The following is a 23,390-nucleotide window of genomic DNA, read 5'->3' as shown; positions in this document are numbered from 1 at the left end:
TGAGGGATGATGGTAAATAAATATCAGAACAGTACGCGTTCTGTGGATGTGAAAGTGCAGCAGCTGTTCATTGACCGTTGGGAAGTAGGGGACTACAACTGGAAACAAAAATCTGGAAAACAAATGGAAAATTTGACTTGCTGTAATAAAAATGAAATTCAATCAGAAGAAAACTCATGAACTACTTGGTTCGCTTTTCCGTGTTCAATATTTTATATCACAACTTATGTCTATTGAGAATACGGCATGGTACAGTCATAATTATTCATACATAAAAAATTATTTAAAAAACTGTTATTTGTTTTTGGGAATAACTGGATCTTTTTAAAATAAACACATGGTCCATTTGCCAACATGTTTGTGCTACTATCTCCATAGAAAATGCCATATTTGGTGCCAATTTATTGCTGAAAGAAAGTCGTTGAAGAATTTCAATTAACCATTGTTTTAAATTAGTTAAAATAAGCATGCCATGCGGACCAGTAGTGGGGAGACAGCGAAACCGGTGTTCCTGCGGGGTTCAAATCCCATCCAGACCGTTCCCCAGTAGTGAGGTCTGACTATCCAACTACGTGGTATCGACAAGTCTAGTAAGCCATTTAATGGCCGGCGTGATCTAGAAAGTCGTTAAGGCAAGAGGAAGAAAAAGCAGCGTGGTATGTAGTGTAGTCGATAAATAAATATGAATCCAACTTAGTATAAGATGAAAATTTAAATTTCCTACGCTACCTACACGTGTGCATCAAGAAAGTTTTTTCAAATGATTTTTTCAAGCAAAAAAAAACAAACGACCGTTTCGAATAGTGGTTTGTTTTTTGCTCAAATTTATAAATGCAGATCTTAAACACGTTGATTTTTTTATAAATACTACTCGTGCGCATTGAAAATATTGAAAAATATTCATAATTTGTTGAAAATCTTTAATATTCGAATAATTCCATTCCCAAACGTCATCCCGATCGTCCGCTCGGGTGACCATGCGCATCGCCCACAGTGCACGGTTGTCATCTGCACGGGTTTTCTCTGCACTCGTATTTTGCTTTTATTGATAAAAGTTGCTGAAACCGTGATTACGGGAAAGAATCCGTCTCGTTATCGGTGGACGTTGTTGGCGTGCCGCCCCATACGTGACTCGATAAAGCTTTCCTCGAACAGTGCGCCCAGTGCAGTGTACACGTTATGCGGTACAATCATCAAATTCCGTGGCACAGCTGGTGATCGACTCGGGTGGCACAGAGAGCAAAGAGCAGTGCAGTGTGCAGAAGTACCCAGAGCCGCAATTATTATCCTTTTCTTCCCCATCCACAAAGGATCGAAAGTGTTTTCCGTATAGTTTGCCCCACAAACAAACAACCCCCTCACACGAATCCACCAGGAAGTTCACGCACGCACGGAATGTCTCTCGATGCCAGTGTACTCCCATCGGAACTGCTGACGACAGCTGCCCCGTTGGTCGGTCTGTCCGGGCTAGATGTGCAGCGCAATGCGATACACAAAACGATCTGGGATGCGTTCAACAACGCCAAAAAACCGGACACGGAATCGATCCAGTATAAGCTGCTACCCCCGAATTACGAGTTTCCCGTCTCGAAGCCCAAACACCAATCCTACGAATGGTACACACCAAAGGGCATACTCAAACGCAACTGGATGCTGAAGCATCTGCACGTCCTGCCGGCGGTGGTAGTACTATTTCAGGACCTCGAATGGAACGACCCCAAATGGACGGAAAAGCAGCTACAGTGTGCGGCCACGATACAGGTGCTGAAGAATTCGCTGCAGGGCCGCAACACGCGTATCGCGATAGCGCTACTCCAACGTGGCCACTATCTGCAGCAGGGCGAAGATATGCTCGCCTCGGAACGTGCCGCCCAGCTTACGAGCAACTGTGACATCAATGCGAAGATGCTGTTCGTGCTACCGCACAACGACCATCTGATGGGGCACATCTTTCGGCTGCAATCCGCTTTCCTCGAGCTGGCCCAATCCTACTACACGCAGCTGATGAAGCAGATCCGCCTGCACCGGGATCAGCTAACCGATGCGCACACGGTACTGAAGATACGGCACCAGTTTAAGCTCGGCTTCCTTTCGGAGCTGAAGCACGACCAATCGAACGCACTGCGCCACTACCGGCAAACGTACACCTTTCTGGACGATGTGCGAATCGTAGACACGAACTGTCTCGAGCTGAAAACCATTGCCGGCTTTGTCAATTACAAGATGTGCAAACTGTTCTTCCGCCTGAACGCACCGAAAGATTCCATTTCGCAGTTCAAAAACCACATCCACAAGTACCGGCCGCGGACCGGCTTTAAGGAGCTACTGTTCGAGCATTACGCCTGGCTCAGCGTACAGTACAGTGCGTTTGCGGAGCTGTTTTGCGATGCGGTAAAGAATGGATTAGCGCCACTCCAAACGCAACATCCGGGCATCTACTTCCACAAGGCGGCCGAATACATTGGGATGCGCAAGGAGGCGTTTCTCCAGTGTACCGCGCTCGATACGACGGGTCCGGCCGAACTGGGCTCTATAAGCAATTCGGCACTTTACAGTGACTTTTTTGGCATCCGTGGAAGCGTCAAGACGGGCGAACCAGTGTCCGAGCAGCAAATTATATGTCTAGTGCAGGAAAACGAGAAAGCCTACAACCATTCGGGCGAAATTATTGCCCTGCTCGGGAAAGCGATGGCGCAGTTTAAGGTTTACCGGTGTTTACGGTTTCGTAAGAAGCTGGCAATCGATATGGCCGAAGAGTATCTGAAGAGCGGGGATCACTCGAAAGCACTGACGCTGTACTCGCTTATGCTGACCGACTACCGGGTAGACAAATGGTACACAATCTTCACGCAGGTGCTACTGAAAACGCTTCACTCGGCGTACCTGTCCGCATCGGTGCCGGATTTTGTGGCCTGCAGCATCGAAGCCCTATCACCGCGCATTGCCATGGAAAAGCAGGAACGCATACTGATACTGGAAAATCTTTGGAAAGTGTTCCACGTACGTATCGAGTTCTATCAAAAGTTCTATAATAATTCATCTAAAGCTTACTTACTAGTGTTGCGAGAGCCTGATCCACATTCATGAGTTTGAGTGAATCAGTTGAATGATACTGAATCTCTAATGCACAGATTCCAAATTTTCTTCAGTATCTTTAAAGATCCGATGAACATTAAAAGATTCGAATTTTTCTTTCAAGATTGATGCATTAAGAACAAAATGTTACTGCTAACTATAGTGAGAAGCGCCTGTTCACTATAATGAGAAGTACCTAATCACTATAGTGAGAAGTGAGATTTTGTTCCTAGGGATAAATCTTCAAGGATTCAAGATTCACGTATCTTTTGGGAGTCAATTTTTGATTTGAATGACTCTTCTTCAATTAAGATTCATATGAATGACTCTTCATAAGATTCTTACAGCTCTATTACTTACCCTTTCTTTTCATCTTCCTAGCGCGTATCGCCCGTTTCGAGTAGCCTTATCGCACCGGAACTTTCCAGCAGCTGGCAATCGGCACTCACATCATTTAACACCCCGATCAAGCTGGATCTCGATCGTTTGAACGATCTGGTCGAATGCCGTCTAACCTTCGAAAAGCGCCAGATCAAGAACGATGAGAAACTTCAGCTGTTGCTGTACATCCGCTCGCTTACCGAGGTTCCACTTAAGTTGAAAAACTTTTCCATTCTACTGACGGACCTCAAGTCAAGCAGTGTTCGAATTAATGCTGTCCAGTACGCAGAATACGCCGGTCCCGCAGACGACAATATCGCCGTCGATTCGTCGTCCAAACCGATCGAAGAATTTATCCTCGAGCCGGAAAAATGCTATCGTATATTGTTTGTCGGTGATCGGTGCCTGTTTGCGGAGAGTGTAGACGTTCACATCTTTCGGCTCGAGTTGCAGATGGGATCGGAAAAGACGCACGCAGTACTATCGGTGCGCGAGAAGCTCAATACGAGCAAAGCGTTTAAATCGTACAATCCGCACAAGGATTGTATGGAAAGTATTGGCGTTATAAGCTCCTGCTACATCATTCCAACGTGAGTACTTGTGTTTTTGCGTCGTTTCCTGCATATGTAAATTTTATGATAATTTTCATTTCTTAAAAAATCAGCTTCCATCTGGGATCACAGACCAAACCAACCAACCAACCGATGCTGACGAACGAATTCCACCAGGTGACGACGAAAATTTTCAACCAATCGGATCTCTGCCTACAGAACGTCGGTGTGAGCATCAGTGTGCCACAGTTGCTACGAAACAATGGTAACTAGATGAGAAGACGTCCTAGCTAGTGATGAGAATAACAATGGGATTTAATTCTGGGAGCTCTTTTGGGAGTCGTTATAACAAGGCAGAAGGTAGCCCCTATCTCAAAACTAAATTGCTGCGCTTCGAAACCCCAAAAAAGTTTTAAAAACTCTATGTCGATTCGAAACCTAAAAGAGTTTTAAAAACTGTCTGCGATTCGAATCCCAAAAGAGTAACTAAAAAACTTTTTTAGAAGAGTTTATTCAAATCATTCTTTAGAAAAATCACTCTTATTCAGTACACACAACACTAGCCCTATCATGCTGCATGATGATGCTAATTTTCTCTTCTTTCCAGTATTTCTGACAACTGATCTTAACCATCCGCTGCAAAAGATTCACTCGCACGTCCAGATCGACATCGGCGAGCTGCAGATGCAATCCTCCACGACCGTTTCATACTATCTCGCTAGCCTGGTGGCGGGCAATATAGAGCTAAAGCAGAGAATGTACTATCAGATGGAAAATTTACACCAAAGCAAAGTGGTTGACGCGCTAGGCGGAACCACACTCAGCGGGAACAATGGTGCGGCCGATTCACCCTCCACGCCAAACAGTGAAAAGGAGGACCTTGCAAAGCTGCTGGCAAATGAGAAAAGTTTGCAACAGTACGTTAACAATCACAACGTAAAGATCGAGTTTGTGCACGACGACGGGCAGATGGTGCGCAAGATTAAGGAAGATACGGTGGTGGTACCGTGCGTGGAGGAGATTAAACTTACCGGCCGGTTCTACACGCTCAGCCGGGAAGCACTGGTGCGAGCGTACCGGAATGAAGATTTTTTGCTGCGCGTTAACATGGAGATTAAATCGCCCGATCCGATCGATATACTCGAAACGCAATTTATTAGTGTGAGTGTTGTGTGAAATGTTTGCTTATTAATTCCATCATAAATCGGTATTAAAAGTACGTCAATTTTCTCTTCGCAGGATCATAATATAGTGGAGAAACAGTACCAAGGAGGAAAACCCATCGGCGGCAGTGGTTTACGGCCGGCCACCCGGTTCGAGGATTTGAAGCTACTGAGTGCAAGCAACTGTACCCGGGATTGGGTATCGCGCGGAAATTTTCTTTCGAAGGACACGCAGCTCGTATTTAATCGATCACGCTCACCGGACGGAGCAGCAACGGCCCTGCCCGCGAACCGACCGATCGAGGAGCAGCAGTACAACAAGAACCTGCTCTCGAAACTGCCGACGAATGCAACGATAATCGGTAGCACTAGTGCGCAACTAACCAATCAGATGAACCTATCACTAACCCATCATCCTTCACATGCTGCCTTGGCTGATACCACCACGGACGGTGACGGCATTTCACAATCGTCAGCGAAAGGAGTTAACGCCAGCATGACCACATCCACCGGAAGTGTGGAAGATTTCAAAGTGAAACCACTACCACTAAACGATTCGTCTGCTTTATCATCATCGAATGCATCGAAAGCGGGCCATCTGACCGGTGGTGGCGATGATTTAGTTGGGAAGAATGTAACGAAAACCATCTTTAACCGTACGCTCGATTGTGTGCAGCTAACGAACAATGATCGGAACGGGTTTATTAATGCGCATTACAACAAACCCGAGCCAGGCACGAACGTTTCCAGCACGGTAGCACCGAACGGTACCGGATGGCCTGTATTTGGTGTGTACTGTGTACGGTGGTGCCGCTCACGAACACCGAATGTTGTGAATGAATCGAAATTTATCATCAACGGCATTGGTAAGTACTATAGTAACCCACTAGCAAATAAAAGCTCTCTTCTCACTATAGTGAGAAGTAAGATTTTGTTCCTGGGGTGGGAAGCTGCAGGAGAGGCGAATGAAATGGTCGAATTAATGAACGTTTGTGGGAACCTGGGCTTTATATTTGCAGAAGTGATCGATCCACCACTAAATCTGTACTGCTACATCGAACAGCGTATGTACGTAAGGTTACCGATGACGTTACGCGTAACGCTACGGAATCCAACGCGAAGAATACTGCATCTGCAAGCAATACTGAACAGTTCCGATAGTTTCATGTTTGCCGGCCATCGCCAGGTACGTGTGTGTGTGTGTGTGTGTGTGGGAATTTCAACTCAATACAAATCGCAAACTAACCGAAAATCTATCTCCTCTTTTTCTAGCTGAACGTATCGATATTTGCGTACTCCACGTACGATCTGCTGTTTAATCTGTGCCCACTGAAAGCTGGCTGGCAACCGTTACCCGAACTACAGCTAGAGTATCAAAATTTTCAGCCCACTGCTACACCTAACCCCGCACCAGGTATACCCGGGACTCAGCCAGTAGCGGTGAAATTCCCGACCGATTCGGTGCCCGCCACAATACCGACCGGTGAGGCAGATGTGATAGCTGAAGGGGTAGAAAGCCAGCGCAGGGCGGAGCTGGCCTCGCTTGTGCAACGGTGGATGCCGAAAATGGTGTTTGTTCATGTAAGTAAAAATAGCTTTTCGAAAAAGTACAAAAAGCAACCGTAAACAAAAACAAGCGTCAGAGTAGTTTAACCCTATTTTCTACATCAATGACCACCCAACCCAGGTAAGCCATACGTTTGGTAAGAGAATTAGCAATTTTTTGGATTGTAAAGCTTGTATCTTTTGATCTACTCGTTGCATTTGCTCGAAATTTTCGAGAAAGATGAGGCTTTTTGTTGCTGTACAATCCGGTAAAACAAAAACTCCCCTGCCAAATGTATGGCCTACCCGATAGGGCGTAAAACGGTTTTTTTTCGTTTTTGTTGTAAACAGCACGGTTAAAATTCCCTACTTAGCGGACAAAATTTCAATTCTCACTATGATGAGAAATACCTATTCACTATAGTGAGAAGTGAGATCTTGTTGGCTAAGATGCTATTAACACTGTCCATGCGAACAAAACAGTGATGCGCTTTTCCTTTATTTTCCAGCCTCCAACGAGGACACTGTGATTATCAACGATATGTTAAGTAGCGGCGTCGAAGAAAGCAATCGCACCGTACTGTCGGATATTTCATTTCAACATCATGCGTAGCCTCTTTCCTTATCCGTGGTGTAGTGTACGCCGTTTGTGAAGACATACTGTGACGCGGTAGGAAACACATTTGCGTTTCCGTTTAAATAGTAGTGAATTCAATTTATTTAATTTAGCGCGTGACGTAAGAAAGCTGAAACAAAATCGAAAAGGAAAAGGCATTATTTAGGAGGTTTTATAGAACGAAGGGCATGGTTAGAACGAGTAACAGTTCTAAAAGATTCATAGTTACGTAAACTAGTTGATGGGGTGTAGCTAAAGCAAAAGCAGAGTACAGGATAAAACGGAAAGTTACTGGTTACTCTAGTGATCGTTAATAGAAAGATTGGGAGGGAAAATGTTAATAAGTTAGCGTATCAAACACACACAGACAGAACCGGAAGTGAAGGCGAGTGTCAATATTTAAATCATGCGTTGTATTACGGTAGGAAAAGTTTGATTGGAAGTTATTTTCCACCGGACTTCTTTTCTCCAAGCCTCCAGATAGTTTTCTTCCTCTAAGAGGGTAAAGCACGTCGTAACCGGAATAAAGGTGAATTTGATAATAGAAGCAATTGCTATTTTACAAGAAATGTTTTAAGTTCGCAAAGTACGGATCTGCTGCGGTAAACACGGAAGAAAGATCACGTACATGCCAGATTGGGTCGCAAGCCGTTTGCGCAACACGTCTCAGTTTGCGCTCCAGCATGATCGGGTCTGCTTCGAACCGTTGCGCTAGTACGATCATGTTACGTTCGGTAAAATCAAGTGAAGTGACGGGACGATGCTGAATGCCGACATTACGATATCGACGTCGGAATCTTGTCTGTGTGCTACAATCCGATGTACTGCGAGCGAATGGTCGGTGCGAAAGTATTGATGGATTGGTCACTTTCTGTTGGGCTAGATGTTGATGCTTCATGCGTAGCTCGAGGACATCATCCGGCTGTTGGAAGACGATCGGTGACGTTGCACGGGAACGTTTTTTTCTCACATTTAGCCATTCGTTGTCATCTATTACTGCCTTCGGTTGAGCTAACTTAGCTGGAATCACCTTCTTTGACACAAAACCTTTCTCCTGTCCCGACAAATCCAAGTAAACGTTGTTTGTAACTATGGGAACTTTGTCCAACATTTGTGGCATCTCTTCCCTTAACTCAACGATGGGAATGATCGGAGTATCCATCGATTCTACCGTAACTGAACAAGTCCGAAGAGGAGACATGCCATCGTACTGTACCATTTCTTCCAATCTTGCTATCTCCTCGCTTAAGTTTGGTACTAAAAACTGTTCACTAATAAATGGTTGCGGTGGACTAAATGCTGCTGGCTGTTTGTTCTCCTGTATCTTCGCTACTTTCTCACATTTTGCGCCAGGCAAAAGTATCGAATGCAAAGATCCAGCTTCATGCTCCTCCATCATCGCATGCACGGGTGAGCTTTTCATCGTCGCACATTCCTTCTTGTACTCCGCCTGAAACCCATCCAACAGCTTTTGCAATTGTTCATCCACCTGTGCATTGGCCGCTTCACTGTTCATGTATCGTGTCAAAGCATCCTCTTGCTGGGCAAACAAACTAATCGAAGGCACTGGTTCGATTCCACCAACTTTCGGTGGTGTCTCTTGCAGCGAACGTGCGAACGTTTCAGCGTTCGCTACACAAGCAGCTGGCTGCTGCTGCTGCTGCTTGGACGTAGTAGACGACTGTTTGTTACGTCGATTTTTCCACACCCGACGGATACATTGGGAAACGGTACGATTGTCGCGTGGTACGCGTTTTGGTGGCATTTTTATATCTTTTCCTTTGGATAACTCACAATAGTTTGGTCGCTTTTGGCGGATTTTCGATCGAAGCGTTGGTGTCTGGGACGATTCGATGAATTCGCCCTGCTCGTCTGTTCGGAGGGATAAGCAGTGTTGGAGGATAAGTTTTCAAACAGCAATAGTGTGATGTAAAAGACTATTTGTTCGTACCTTCTTCGTTAGTTTTCATCGCACTCTGAATGTTTTCGGAAAAAGATTCTAGACTATGCAATTAGCCACTTGCACTGCTGAAATTATGGTTTGATGTTTCTGTCCTTGGCTTTGCTTTGTTGCTGTGAATAGTACTTTTTATGTTGAGTAGTACAAATGACAGTTTATTGTCCCATGCAGCATAAATACGGTTACAATCAAAAGAAGCATGTTATTAATCAAAAACGTATATAAAATTAAAAAAACAGTAGTTTATAACAAATTAAATTTTACGGTATATAAAAAAATTGTATTCCGCATTCCCCTTTTGTAAATATTTAAAAAATATGGGTCTTTTTGCATTTTTCAAAACACACACTGCCCCTGCAGCAAAACAGCTGACACCATGCCGAGTTGACATTTATTCGGCTACATGTCAAACAGGCTGTCAGATGGGTCAATGTTTACATCAAGGTCCGATTGAAAACATACGAAATCCCGAAAGTGACTCACCCACAGAACCTTGCGGTCGTAAAACTTTGTTAATTAAGAAATTAGTTCCTGGTTCCCAGGCAATTCCAACCTGTTTTTTTTATCTTGTTATTTGTAGTATTGTAACTTTGTTCTACTAAAGGAACGGCCATCAAAATGTCCGCTATGGAGAGTATCCTTTTCAACGAGCGATTGTGTTTTTGTGATTGTTGCCCCACCGCACAAAATCAACTTTTCCTTAACACAAGCCCCCCATCCCGCAGAACATTTGTTTAATCTTAAATTTGCAGTCAAAGAGCTCGAACGGAACGCCAAAAAATGCGAAAAGGAAGAGAAGGCCGAAATACTGAAGACAAAGAAAGCCATCCAGAAGGGTAACACGGAGGTGGCGCGGATCCATGCCGAAAATGCAATCCGACAGAAGAGCCAATCGCTGAACTATCTGCGTATGAGTGCGCGAGTCGATGCGGTGGCCAGCAGGGTACAGACCGCTCTTACGACACGCAACGTTACCAACTCGATGGCCGGCGTCGTGAAGGCAATGGATGCGGCTATGAAGGGCATGAATCTGGAGAAAATATCCGGACTGATGGATAAGTTTGAGTCACAGTTTGAGGATCTGGATGTGCAGAGTTCGTACATGGAGAACACCATGTCGCAGACGACTACGACAGCCGTACCGCAGAACGATGTGGAATCGCTAATGCAGAGAGTTGCTGATGAAGCTGGGTATGCTAAATTACTGTCCCACCCTTCCCCCAAAAAACTAGACAACACTCCTAATATTACCATTTTCGGTTTTTCTTTTTGTTCGTTTCTTCCAGCCTTGAACTCAACATGGAGCTCCCATCGGGACCTTCGTCGGTGGCGATCGGTGCCTCAACGCAAGCTTCCACCGAGCAGGATGAGCTAACGGCACGCTTAGCACGTTTGCGTCATGCCGAATAAGAAGGAATCTGACTGTTGTGGCAGCGAGCGGTGCAGTGTTTCACCATGTACATTTTTGTTTCTCTCCCGTTCAATGCGCTGCGAAAGAAATTTCCACAACAGTAAACGGATAAGAAGACCTTTTTTTCTTTTGCTATAAAATGTTTAACACGCTTTGAGCTTTTAAGTTTCTCACAATTATTCGTTAAAATAAAACAATCAATATTAAGACCTTCGTCGAGGAAACATGATGATCGAGTGGTCCAGAAGTATAAAGATTGCACAAGATGTTTCCTTATTAACGGAGCCATTGAGATCTGGGCCTAAGATCCGACATTTATGAATAAAAATTTGAAAGTCGTGGTTCAAAATTTCCCGGCAAAAATCGGTACCGCTATTACCTCTAACAACATACTGCCCCTATTCTTCATTCTTTTCAAATTTTTATCTGTATTCTTTTTTTTTTATTATGTTTTTACAGTTAATTTTAGAATGTGGAATTTGGTAGCAAGCCGTTCTACCCGAATAAATAATATCCGGATTGCTAGATCTGGAATCTGGGATTCCCGTAATACGAGATCTGAGAGAAAGAATAAATAAATCTACATCGTTGATTTGGGATTTGGCATCCAAGACCCATATAGTCCGTGGATTCCAGATGCTAAATTATACCGAAACCCGGATTCCAGACCACGAATCCCAGATACTGCTTGCTCAACTCTTTGTCCCAGATATAGTATCAAGCGAATTCCTGATGCTAGATCACGCACCCTGAAACCCGAATTCCAGATCTCGGATCCCGGATATTAGAATTTCTTTATTAGCATTAATGGCACACGCATGAGACTTTGCAATACATAAAACTAAAGCTCATCGATTGCTTTACTGTTTGTCTCAGGTATCAGATCCCGTGGATTCTGAGTGCTAGATCTTTTATCCCAGGATCCGGAATTTAGATCGCAGATCTCAGAACCCAGATCTCGATGCCATTTGTTTTACTCTTTGTACCAGGTCTCGTATTTCGTTGAGCCCAGATTCCACAGATCTCGTCTCCTGGATTCGGATCTCGGAAGCCGATTGTTTTACTTTTTGTGCAATTTCTCATATACCGTGAATCACAGATTTTACGGATCTCGTATCCTTTTTTTATTGGCCTGTCGGCACGGATCTCTATTATTTTACTCTGGGTTTTTTTTCCATCATCTGTTGTGTATTTTATACCGAGATCCGCGAATCTTGTTAAAGCTCAAAAACAAATGTGAAGAATAAAAACGACAAGGCATTTATTCTGTGAATTTGATTAACTTTGAGCTGCACAACCGTTGATCAGTTTAGCTACTATTAGAACGTTGTTACCTTAATGTTCTCAAGCCGGCAAATGGCTTTAAGCATATCGTCAATCAATCCGCTTACCAAACCGGAACTCAATCAAATTCTACGCCTCATTAACGCATTAACCAACGCAATTGAATAATTATTTGCATCTTCAAAAACTTTGCACACGTGCACCACGAGGGATGCATTATTGGCCTCATCAACTTTTTCTAACGCTGGTTCGTGTGTGACGCGTGCGATGTAGTAACGACTCCATTTAATAGTGATCAATATTTACCTTTTTATTTGATCGTTGTTCCTTGCGATCCAACGCGTGGTGTTTACGCCGTTTTATGGGCACGTGACAAACTTGTACGTCGAAGATGAAACAACAAGTCATTAATAACTTAAAAAAGGTAATAACGCGCCATAACCATTCCCTCTCTAAATGCAACTACTACACTCCACGCCAAAACTCTACTTATTTCTCATTGCCTAATGTCATCAATTGCTCTTTCTTGCCTGCTTCCGAACGCAATCGACATTGACGTCAAACAAGGTAAAACCCGAAGAAGGTACTGACGGGTAATCGTAATGGCAACCCCATGGATTAAGAGCGACCAGTTTGCCTGGGGTGAAGATGATTGTGTACTTCGGACAAAATGTGTCAGTTAAACAGCAAAAAAAAAACCTACAGCAGCTCCTTCTCACTTATCAAACACGGTGCGCTGCTGCGAGACATGGTTCTTATGGAGGAAGTGGTTCTCCAAAAACTCCCCAAAAGAAAACGAATACAAAAAATCCCCCCCCCTTTTCTGCACATGACGTCAATATCGGACAAATATCGAAGATTTGTATCGTGTGCTGCTAGACAGAACCGGCCAAAAACCATGCCATGTAACCCCCAATGCTTGAGAAGCCGATAAACTTCCGTTCTTTTGCTTGCCGCTGCTCGTGTGGAGCGAGACTCGTAAAATACGCGTGAAGGTTAAAAGTAATTGCCCACCGATCGTCGTTGATCGTCGCGGCCTGCTCTCCCTTGTGATCTGTGTGATCACTTCAAACCACGCTCAACCGTGAGCCATGGTAATTGAACTTAAATCAAGTGAATCTTTTTACCTATGGGCAATTGTCCAGAGTCCATGAAAAGTACGCGCAATTCGTCCGTTTTTTTTGTGCTACTCTATCATGGCGCATGATCATGGCGATCGTGTCATAATGTGTCGTATTCACTAAATACAAAAAAAAGTCCTTAAAGATCAATTTTAATAGGTTTATTTTGATACAAAATGAACAGATTTCTTTGTTTGTCTTTCTTCAAATTTTTATGCGCTTCACCCATCATGCTTGCATTACTTCCTCATTGTAAGGTTCCAAACATAAATTGGGCTGGAAATCGATTCTGATTTGTTTTACACTGTTTTGTTACTATTTTGGTGTGTTGCTTTTTGTTTCGATTTTTGCAAAATTTCAAATTTTCTTCCTGTTTTTTTTTAAGAACTGTAAAAAGAAACGAGAGACAACTAACAAAACAAGGAGCTGATTCTTTCCTTTGTGGTTGTATATCGATTGTTTCCTGTCCTATCCGTCCCTATGATTGCAATGTGTTTAACGAGATGCCTAGAACAATCACACACACACACACATACAAAAACACATTTTTTTCTAATGTGCTCTATTTGTCTTCATTCCTTTCTTCACTGCTTCATTGCTTGTTTGTTGTTTGTTTGTTTGTTTTTTCTATTGTTTATATAGTTTTTCTTTACTTACGTTTATACAACACTATCTGCTATTTGTTACTGCATTTGTTATGTGTTTTTTCTTCTTCTTTTTGCCCTTTGTTTCTCTGTTAATTCTTGTAAGTTCCATACACATCGTGTACCGTGTTTGTTAACATTTGTGTTTGTTTGTTGTTGTTATTTTTGCGTTACTTTACTTTGTGTTGTTTTGTTGTGTTTCTTTTGTTTTTTTTTTCCTTTTTGTTGTATTTTTTTGTTATCTTGCTTTGTTAGTTCGAACCTAAATTGGCTGCTTTCTTCCTTATGTTCTTGTCCTTTGTCCTTTTTATCCTTTTCTAATGGAATGGACAGGAAGAGATTTTCTTTCTATTTATTCTCTTCTTATGTTTTGTTTTGTTGTTATGGTATAGTTGTGTTGCTTACGATACTGTTTTTCTTTACAACAATCTCATTCGTGAGCATTTGTAACAACTCTCAGGACACTGTTAAATATGAACCATACTGCTTCATACAATATCTGTGCTTTGGATAACCATCCAACACACACACACGTGGCACTGATTCATTTGATGAATTGTGACGTGTTTTGTGTGCCGATGAAGCTTTTCATGAGGATGAAGGTTTGCTGGGAATGTATCGACCATTACCATAAGCCTTTGCCTTTGCTTAATTTTATATCTTTACACCTAAAGTTGATGCGATTCATGTGCTAATGCTAATGCTTTGCGCGAACGCGAATCTTCAAACCTAGCGTAACATAAATGGCGAAGCAGAACACGAAAAACCGATAAAATGCCAACCAATATCTACCAAGCAAACGAGATAAACACTTTGTGTAACGAACTGTATTTAAATGCGCCCGATATCAATCATGTGCGAACGCTATATGTATGCAATATACTATGCCACCTGAGGGCTGGAGGCAAATTGAAGCAAACTATTTACACACGACTCTAGGAGCGAAATCTTGCTTCTCACTGCAGTGAACAGGCACTTCTCATTAGATTGAGAAGCAAGATTTTGATCCTAGGGGATACTATGCATTTCGATGCACACAGACGACACACGAACATGAGCACACATAGTCGAAGGCGTTTTGCATTTCAATGGTTCAAATTTACGCAACGGATTTAACCAAACGACATAATTATCTTGTGCACTGTTGTGCTGTCGTGGCGATAATCAACTATTTACATATCGGGTGGCATCAAAAGTGCGCTACCCAATTCATACCACGATAAAGCCATTTAGGATAAAGGCAAAAAAGAAGCTTTTTTTTATCGTCTCCTCACTGTCCTTAAAACTTTACCGACTTTAACAACAAAGCGGACAGCCAAACTGAACTGGTGAACTGGTGTATTGAGCAGAGTTTGTGATAGAAAGAAAGGATTTTCTTTACATGTTTTCCTCCCAATTTCGTATTGATTTTCTATCCGTTTCCATCTGTATTCAATCAACCCTAAAACCGTGATGAAAGTGTTTTCTCTTCCATTAGAAGTCTTTCCAGCGAGCAAAATCAAGCTTCACACTATAGTGAGCAAATCCTGTTCACTATAATGAGAAGCATGATTTTGCTCGCTGGGGACTTTTCTTTGTGTGATCAATTCAGTCAGCTTCCCAGCGACTAAAATCTTGCTTCTCACTGTGAGTGAGAAGTGCCTGTTCACTATAGTACGAAGTAAGATTATGTTATTATGCTAAGGGTTCCTTCGTCGAATATGAGATGCAACAATTTCGATTGGTATTCTTTTGTTTGTTCTCGATTTGTGGTTTTTATTTTCATTTATAAATAAGTTCGAAAACAGTCTTTGCGCAGATGTTTCTGTTGTTCGTTTTGCTGTTTTGTTTTTTTTTCCATTTTTCTCTTCTCTTGTTTCTTTTCTTTTTGTCTAACTCTCTCTCTTTTTTCTCTTCGTTTGCCGTTCGCTTTAATCTTTACTTGCTGCATTTCTTTAAACCGTCCGTGACCGTACGAATCATTTACACAAACCGATACCGGTGTAACTATCTCCGGAGGTTTGTGTCCTATACACACACACGTTTGGTTTCCGCTTCTTTCCTTTTCCTTCGCTCTAATTGTTGTCTAGCTGGCTAGAGTACTGAATTAGAGTCTCTCGCGTCTTAAACTTATGACATAACGCACACGCTTCCTCTTTCTCTTTGTTCTTCACATACTTTTGCTTTGCCTTTTTGTTCGATCACTTTGTTTTTCGTCACGTCACGCCATTTTCCGTGCTAACATACACTTCTGCATATGCAATAGCATTACTTTCCGAGCGAGAGTGGGCTTCCTATAACTAAGGCGGGAAATGAACTAAACCTTCCAAATTAAAGTTATGTATCCTTTCCAGTTTAATTTCCTATCCTTATCCAACCATTGTGGGTTGGATCGCACGCTTCGCCTCAGCTTTCTTCTCCCGCGTTTTACATAACTTGTTCATCCGTCTACCGTCTACATTCAAAGCCCTCAAAGAAATGATACAACAGAAAAGAAACGAACAAACAAACAAAAGGAAAAACTCCCATACATTTATATGTATACGTATATATATAAACAAATAATAGACAAATTAAAGTGTAGAGTTAGCTACCATTAGATGTACACCTAAACACTAAACTCAATCATACAACCCGTCCCCCCGTTATAGTTTTGCAACTTCCCTTTTTCCCCCATTAAGTGTCCCACGGACACACTTTATCCCATCAAGGCGCACTACCTTGCGCACACACTCATCATCCCTTTTTTGTCTCGTCCATATTTCAAGTCACGTTTTCGTTAATTTTTTCGACTTTCTAGTAAGTAGAAAAGCAAAATTCCCAAAAAATATGCCGCCATCACTTCCCGTAAGTTTTTTGTTTTGTTTGAAGTTCATGTTCGTCCTTAAATCATCGTCAGTTTTGTGTGTATGTTGTGTTGGTGATTTTTGTCTCTTTCTCTCTGTATCTCTTTTTATAACATTAATGTTTCTTAAGGATTTTTTATGCGGAGAAGTTATGCTTTTGCAAGCTTCTTCTCCATCTTTGACTGTTTTGTGTGTATGTGTGTGTGTTTTTGTTTATGTTGTTATCTTAACAATGTGCAAAGGGGGATGATGTGTTGAACAAACTAAAGCCTCCGCCTCCAGATATTATTTCTTCTTTTGGTTTTTTATTTCATTTTGCAGGAATGCTAAAGTTTTCTGTATATGTGTTTCCTTTCTTTTAGTCAGTAATAGTCTGGTTATGTGTTTGTGTGCTTTGTTTATCACCCCTAGGCCTGTCCAGTCCTCAAACGAGATGAATTTTTGGTAAGACGTTTGAGGGGACCTTTAGAGGATGGAAAATTATTAACACCACACACACACACACACAAGATGGTAGCAGCAGTAAATAAAAGCGGCATATTAGAGCAGCAGTAACAATAGTAGGTGGTAAGCTTTGCAACCCACCAACAATGTTTTGTAGTTGTTTTTGTTTTCCTCGCTGGATCCTAGACGGTGTGATAGTGAAGCTCTCCTGTCTCCTGAGTATGGACAAACGTGTCAGTGGAGTTGTGCTCCATATGTCGGTCTTAATTCTCTCGTCATCACCATCAAACCGCCGTAAAATCAGCTTGAAACGGAATGCATAGAAATTAAAGCTCTGCTATGCCACACATCAGCTGCACGCTACCGACCGGGCGGACGGTTCTCGAAACGATGGCGCACACACAACTACCGTTTCGGACCGACAGCTTCGTTGCGATAGAGAAGAGAAGTTTGGAGACGGCTGTCCAGTAGCGTTGGACAAAGTAGTAGCAGTAGTTGCTTTACTGTGCCTTAATCTTGTTGTTCATCTGCCCGGCCAGCAGTGACTGTACGTCCGATTTGCCGGTCAGTGTGCTGCTGTCGATGTACTGTCCGTTGGTGGCAGTCGACGAAGCGGTCACCTGGATCGGTCGCTTGCCCTTGCGCGCGTTCGTCGAGAGGTAGGTCTTGTAGAAGAAGCGGGCAAACAGCACAAAGTAGCTAAAGTACATCGCGATCGACAGCTTAATGTTCATCTCGGAGATGTTGCACGAATTTTTGCCGGCCGTCTGGAGGAAACCGTGTGCCCAAATGTTGATCGCACAGCCGACCACCATCTGCGTCAGCTGGAGCGTCGTGATGAGCATCGCGATCGAGCGGGGCGGCTTAAAGTTGAGGGCACGCAGCGCATAGTACGAGTACATGACCGAGTGGACGCAGTAGTTCATCACGATGAACCACCGGGCGGAAGCGGTGTACTCCGTGTAGGAGAACCACGAGTACATCAGCACCGTGATGTGGTGGTACCAGTGCAGGAAGATGAGCGGTTGCTTCCGCAGCACGATAAACACCGTGTCGCCCAGTTCCGGTAGCTTCGACAGCACGAACAACCATGTCCAGAAACCACTGACACGGTCGTGTTCAATAAAGCTGCAACGAGATGGAGAGGGGTGGAGAGTGAGGGAGAGAATACATAGGTATAATATTAACGTGACGCGACCAGGTCCGAAAAAGGGATATCGGAGCAACAACGTGAGATGTAAATCCCGGCCGGCTAATCGAAATGGGTGATTAATTAACACCACACCCATGGCGCTTTAATACGTTCCCTCCCATGACATCCGACCTCCCGGGAAGCAATGACATGACAAGGGAATGACATTTCCTATGTCCCCATCGCGGATCACCTCCTTCAGCAGGCCTCACATGAAACTTCAATCTACATACAAATCGCTGATGGATGGAGTTAACGATTTTGTCTGCTACTAACACCAACTACTTTGCCAACAGGCGACGACATCAGTGCACCCCCCTAGCCTAGCAAACAAGTGGCTACTTCTAGCCCCATTTCTACATACATCACTTTTGTAGTCATCGTCACCAAGACTCGTAAACTTGACGATTGAGAAGAGAAATAGGAATAAAAGCAACAAAAAAAAAAGAAGATAGAGTTCCCCATGATTAATCGCAACAGGCAGGCTAATATGAAATGACGTACGAAACGGAGATGATTTACTTATATTTGCTTTCGGTGTATTGTTTTTCTTAGCAGCGTACTATATTTAGACGAGACGCGATGGTGATTGCATTCTCGCTCGGGATCCGTTCTGTTTGATTCGTATTTCATTAGGAAAAATTGTGCTTGAGGGTCATTTACAGTCATATAGCAGTGATGATGGCTATTTTCAAACAAAAATCGTCCCATTACTTATTGAATTGCAAAGTGATAACATTTTTTCAGATCACTTCTTACATGCGCTGGGCAGAGTTTCACTTAAAACAATTGAAACGATCCACAGCGAATGGGAATTTGTATAGCTATTACGCACTTTGTTTCTACCGTTTTCCCAATAGATGTCACTAGCAAGGAGGGTCTACTAGTCGACATAAATCGATAACATCGACATAACAAACATCGAGTTTGAATCATAAATTTGCAACTAATTACGAATGTTAGATTTTACGGCGAAATGCGAAATGCATTTGCTGGGCGAAGTGCCGCGTCGAGTCGGAACGAATTTGGATATCGCATTATCATTAGCGACGTAACAACGTTATAAACATTACATTCCTGTGTCTAGAAAGTCAAGGGGAAACCCCGGACTCGCCTGCATGTCGACAACAATCTCAATTTACACTCACGCTGCTCACGTAAGCTGTAAGAATTCATGAGCCATCCTAATAGAGCCTCATACGGATGAAAAACTTTAAAAACTTTACATCAAAGTTGACCTAAAAAACTTATCAGTGGATTTCCTTTTATTTTTGTGTGTGCAAATTCCTATCCTCGTATGTTTCACATAGTGCCAAGGTTGCTGGTTGCATACAACATCTAGTCTCCCTTACTATCGTGTCCTATTTGTACCATATTCTTAGGAAAAACCCTCCGCGCACCGGTTCATTGGGTCAGCAGGTTCACCAAACAAGGGACAAACTAACGATGGTCTAATTTATTTATCACAGTTCATTAGGTTCAACAGACACCTGATAGCTCTAATGATGGAAGACTGATACGATCGTCCCCCTTCACCCTCACAACTCTTCGCTTTCCATCAGCAATTATATCGACCTATGGAAGCTAATTTTATGCCCAAGTGAACCTAGATACGTACTATACATTGCTTGCAATGTCCAGCGTGTCCTGTCTAGCGTATTTGCTGAGATCATCTTACGCGGAGTGGTAAAAAGAGGTAATGAGATATTTTGATGCTAAATTAATACACTCCCGGCTCCAACTGCAATCGCTACTGGACCACCGTCCTCGGTCGACGCCTCATCCCGAGATTCGAGATGTCATTCGATCTTAATCGAGCAAAAGTGCGAGAGAGAGAGAGAGAGAGAGAGAGAGAGAGAGAGAGAGAGAGAGAGAGAGAGAGAGAGAGGGATCGGAGTGAGAATCGTTTATCCCAGACACGCATTGACGTCAGCAAGAACAGCAGACCCCGCGCCCCAAGTGGTGACGCATCGCTCGTTGTAAAATGTCTGACAGTGTCCAGCCAGACGGCCAGCAGACCAGCAACAGGGGGAGGAAGGAAATGACGATATTTGTAGTACAAATAATTGGAAAGGAATCTTTTTTTTTATCAAAAAGGTGAGATTTGTGTTGAAATGCGTCAAAATGAAAGAACCGGATACATTATAAGCTATAAATTCAATCTACCATCCTTGCAACAGCGCTTTTATTTCTACTTGTCGCAGTCCAATATTGTATTCTTCCCTTCGAGCACAAGATCTGAAAAGCGCAAAACACTGATGAGAAATCAATACAGCAAAGCATCAGCCCTGAGCTAAATTTAGTCTTAACAACTAAAAAATGTTTTTGGACCAATTCCTGCCAAGCGTCATTTCGCTTAGCTTTCCTTCTTTCTAGTGGACAACTTCTGCGCTCCAATTTAACCCGAAAGCTTCCTCTTCTTCTCCACGTAAAACGATACTTATGTTTGTGCCAAATGATAAATATTTGACTGCAAAATTGTTCCTTCCGTTGGGATCCCGATAACACACAAGCAGAGAGAAGCATTGACACTCTGAGGGTGCCGCGCTTGTTGGACGAAAAGATTGATTGCGACCGAACAACGGTCCGCAAAGGGCTTTCGAAATTAATTCGCTGAATTATTTCTTACCCAGCAAAGCAATTATGTGTACTACAACCGCCGGGCGCTAACAAAGCATCTTACAAAAGATGCAACGATTTCCTTTCCCTTTTCTTGTGCTTTAGACATAAATCTCTAGAAGTGGTCGGTAATCTGTCACCCTCTGCTCTTATGTGTGTCCTTGAAAAGGACGAAGAACTACCGTTTCAACTTCCTGCGGGTATGTTGAAGCTCTGTCTCTCTTCTCTCCATTTAGGTCTGATAAATCCATCAGTCTCTCGCTTCATTTTCCGTTCAGTTATGTACACTACGGGCCGACCTGTTGCAACAAGCCACCGAGAGGTAATCGACCAGAATTGACCGGATGGCCTTCTGGCAGTTGCCGATCGTTCACAGCTGATCGCAGGATGAAATCTGCGCAAGTAGAAGAAAGAAGCCCTTAAAAAAAAAGCGCTAGTTGATTTCGTAGTACCGACGACGAGCCCTTTGCACGGTTGCGCACACCAATCTTACAAAGTATGCACCCGCCAGCTGATCATTTACTGTCTTAGCAAACACTTAGAGGCTTGAACTGTGTGCTATCCAAGTACCTTCTCATCTCTGCTGACCTAGAACACACGCAAAGCGCGACAGATATATGGGCAACGCTGGATTATTGCAACAGCTTCCTTTACGTGCATGGGTAGTTGTCCCCCGGATTGCAAAAGGTAAGCAGCACCACGTTTCGTACATCGATCAGTAATTACAGACCGCGCTTGAGCTGAGCTTTTCACACACGCTACTCTCTTGCCACGTGCATTCACACATGTGCTCGACGAACGTTGGTTTTTTGTTTAGAAATGCTGTGAACAGAGCGCTAGATTCTGGAAGATTTTTGAAAAACTTTCCACAATCGGAACCAGAAATCTCGTACCCTCCCACGATGCATACAAAAAAGCTCTAACTTGTCAGACAGTTGAGACCTTCACCTTCGGCAATGCGGTAGACATGGTAGAGTTTTTCTTTTAAAAAACAAGTTCCTCCGATCTCGATCTCAGGTGGCACACGCTCGGGCAGCACAAATGCAGGGCAGGAATTGCAACGATGCAATCGTCATCGAGCGGCAAGCTGGCAGTCTCCCGTATCATGATTAATTTATAAATCAACAAGCCAGGGGGTGCGCAATGAAGCCGTCTCTAATTCGTGTGATTGCGTGCTTGTAGTGCCGATAAGTAAGGGAATGCCTTGTGTTGAGGTTGGAAACGTAGGGGGACGTTTTATCGTTCAACTGACCACTCTACCTCCCTTGCCACTCACACTCTGTGGAGAAGAGAAGGGAAGAGAGTCGCTAAATAAAAATGTGCTCCAGTACAACACACAAACCCAGATACTTTTTGTTTTCTACAATTTCGCGGACGCATTTTTAATGTGGTCACGGTACAGTTGAATGTGATTCCGTTTGCAAGTTTATGTGGATGTGAATTAAACATTTCGAGTCATTTGATCCTTCCACTACAGCAACAGCAAAAACACATTCTTTTTCTTTCCTTTAAGCCACCTTTTATTAACGATTAAAGAGGCATCAAAGTTAGTGAGTTAAAGCGTGATGGCGCCTTTCCAATTATACGCGCGACACAGGCAACAAAAAAACTAGTCTTCCCCATTTTTAGTGACACTTAAGTAACGGACGTATCACTTTTACGGTGCTTTTCAGCATCGTTCGGAAGCACCTGTGCATCAGGACCTTCAAATAGTGCTACCGTTTCGTCGTCCCCGGGAGCACCCGTATGCGAGACGCGGAAATTTAATTAGTTTGCCCCCCGTCTGCGCCGTGATGGGGTGGCTCACCTGGGTGCACTGACCGGCCTCTGACCTAGTGAGCGAAAAAAAACGATAAACTCGTTCGTACCTAACCCGTTATGTGGCTACGAGTGCATGTCGGGTTCGCCATCGGGTCAGGTTGTGAATGTGGCTGGTTTTGGCGCTATGCAAACAATTAACGCTGCATAATGCATAAAAATCAATTGTGTGAAGCTCCAAAACTTAAACGAGTTTTTTTTATTTCGAAACAAATACACAAAAAAAATTTGGCTAGAAAATAGAGAAGAGTGCTTAGACATATAAATAAAGGTTACTCTAGTTCCGCTGTTTTCCAAAAGATGGCTCTAAAAGGTGTTACTTGGCGATATAAATCGAGTAACAATTCCACAATTTACCCTACCAGCAAAGTCGACATTTTGTCCAGAGAGAGATGGTCTTGTCGAACCTTCCTTCTTATTCTTGGCTTAACGACCTTTTCTAAGTCACGCTCGGGCATCGAATGGCCGGCAGCATACTAGACTCTCCGATACCACGTAGATGGACAGTAAATCCTCACTACGGGAGGACGATCCGAATTGGATTTGAACCCCGTTCCTGCTGTGTAAAGATCGGCGCCGTTATCGCCTATACCACCGTACCGCCCCAACCTATATAGGCACAACCAGATGTATGTCTGTCGGACCTACAAATCCTATGTAGGCCGTTGAAGTATTTGAAATAGTCTTCATAGACTTCAATGTTCGTTTTTGCCATATTTTTGGAAGAGCCGTTTTAAGTGC

General features: G+C 43.2%; 5 protein-coding genes across 8 annotated transcripts in view; 2 read left to right on the top strand and 3 right to left on the bottom strand.

Moving 5' to 3' along the window:
• Positions 1 to 7,281, top strand: part of LOC126561377 (trafficking protein particle complex subunit 11) — a 411,048-nt gene extending 403,767 nt beyond the window's left edge. The window contains exons 2-9 of the mRNA XM_050217486.1: positions 1,380 to 3,000; positions 3,457 to 4,046; positions 4,121 to 4,272; positions 4,615 to 5,168; positions 5,247 to 6,036; positions 6,190 to 6,356; positions 6,443 to 6,751; positions 7,225 to 7,281. Coding sequence (XP_050073443.1) covers positions 1,396 to 3,000; positions 3,457 to 4,046; positions 4,121 to 4,272; positions 4,615 to 5,168; positions 5,247 to 6,036; positions 6,190 to 6,356; positions 6,443 to 6,751; positions 7,225 to 7,245 — 4,188 coding nt within the window. The 5' untranslated portion in view covers positions 1,380 to 1,395 and the 3' untranslated portion in view covers positions 7,246 to 7,281. The remainder of the gene's footprint in view (positions 1 to 1,379; positions 3,001 to 3,456; positions 4,047 to 4,120; positions 4,273 to 4,614; positions 5,169 to 5,246; positions 6,037 to 6,189; positions 6,357 to 6,442; positions 6,752 to 7,224) is intronic.
• Positions 1 to 23,390, bottom strand: part of LOC126563129 (coatomer subunit zeta-1) — a 558,371-nt gene that overhangs the window by 498,913 nt on the left and 36,068 nt on the right. The gene's annotated exons all lie outside the window — the stretch shown is intronic.
• On the bottom strand, positions 7,891 to 9,301 carry LOC126562289 (uncharacterized). Its single transcript, XM_050218750.1, has 2 exons — positions 9,283 to 9,301; positions 7,891 to 9,203 (listed from the first exon to the last, which is right to left on the bottom strand). The coding sequence occupies exons 1-2, from the start codon at positions 9,299 to 9,301 to the stop codon at positions 7,891 to 7,893; spliced, it is 1,332 nt and encodes a 443-aa protein (XP_050074707.1).
• LOC126560879 (charged multivesicular body protein 1b-2) lies at positions 9,491 to 10,725 on the top strand. The gene is made up of 3 exons (XM_050216828.1): positions 9,491 to 9,508; positions 9,872 to 10,482; positions 10,578 to 10,725. The coding sequence occupies exons 1-3, from the start codon at positions 9,491 to 9,493 to the stop codon at positions 10,699 to 10,701; spliced, it is 753 nt and encodes a 250-aa protein (XP_050072785.1). The 3' UTR covers positions 10,702 to 10,725.
• LOC126562656 (elongation of very long chain fatty acids protein 6) overlaps positions 17,521 to 23,390 on the bottom strand; it is a 30,129-nt gene continuing 24,259 nt past the window's right edge. The window contains exon 3 of the mRNA XM_050219216.1: positions 17,521 to 18,148. Within this exon, the coding sequence (XP_050075173.1) occupies positions 17,521 to 18,148 (628 nt within the window). The remainder of the gene's footprint in view (positions 18,149 to 23,390) is intronic.

Source organism: Anopheles maculipalpis, chromosome 3RL (genome assembly GCF_943734695.1).
Source record: "Anopheles maculipalpis chromosome 3RL, idAnoMacuDA_375_x, whole genome shotgun sequence".
NCBI classification, from domain to species: Eukaryota; Metazoa; Arthropoda; class Insecta; order Diptera; family Culicidae; genus Anopheles; species Anopheles maculipalpis.
The sequence above is the reverse complement of the archived record's forward strand: the minus strand, read 5'-3'. Positions and strand labels throughout refer to the sequence as shown.

Excerpts from the sequence above, each read along its gene's own strand:
- LOC126560879 (XM_050216828.1), top strand. Across the intron at positions 10,483-10,577 it reads AGAGTTGCTGATGAAGCTGG|CCTTGAACTCAACATGGAGC; the intron begins GTATGCTAAATT and ends CGTTTCTTCCAG.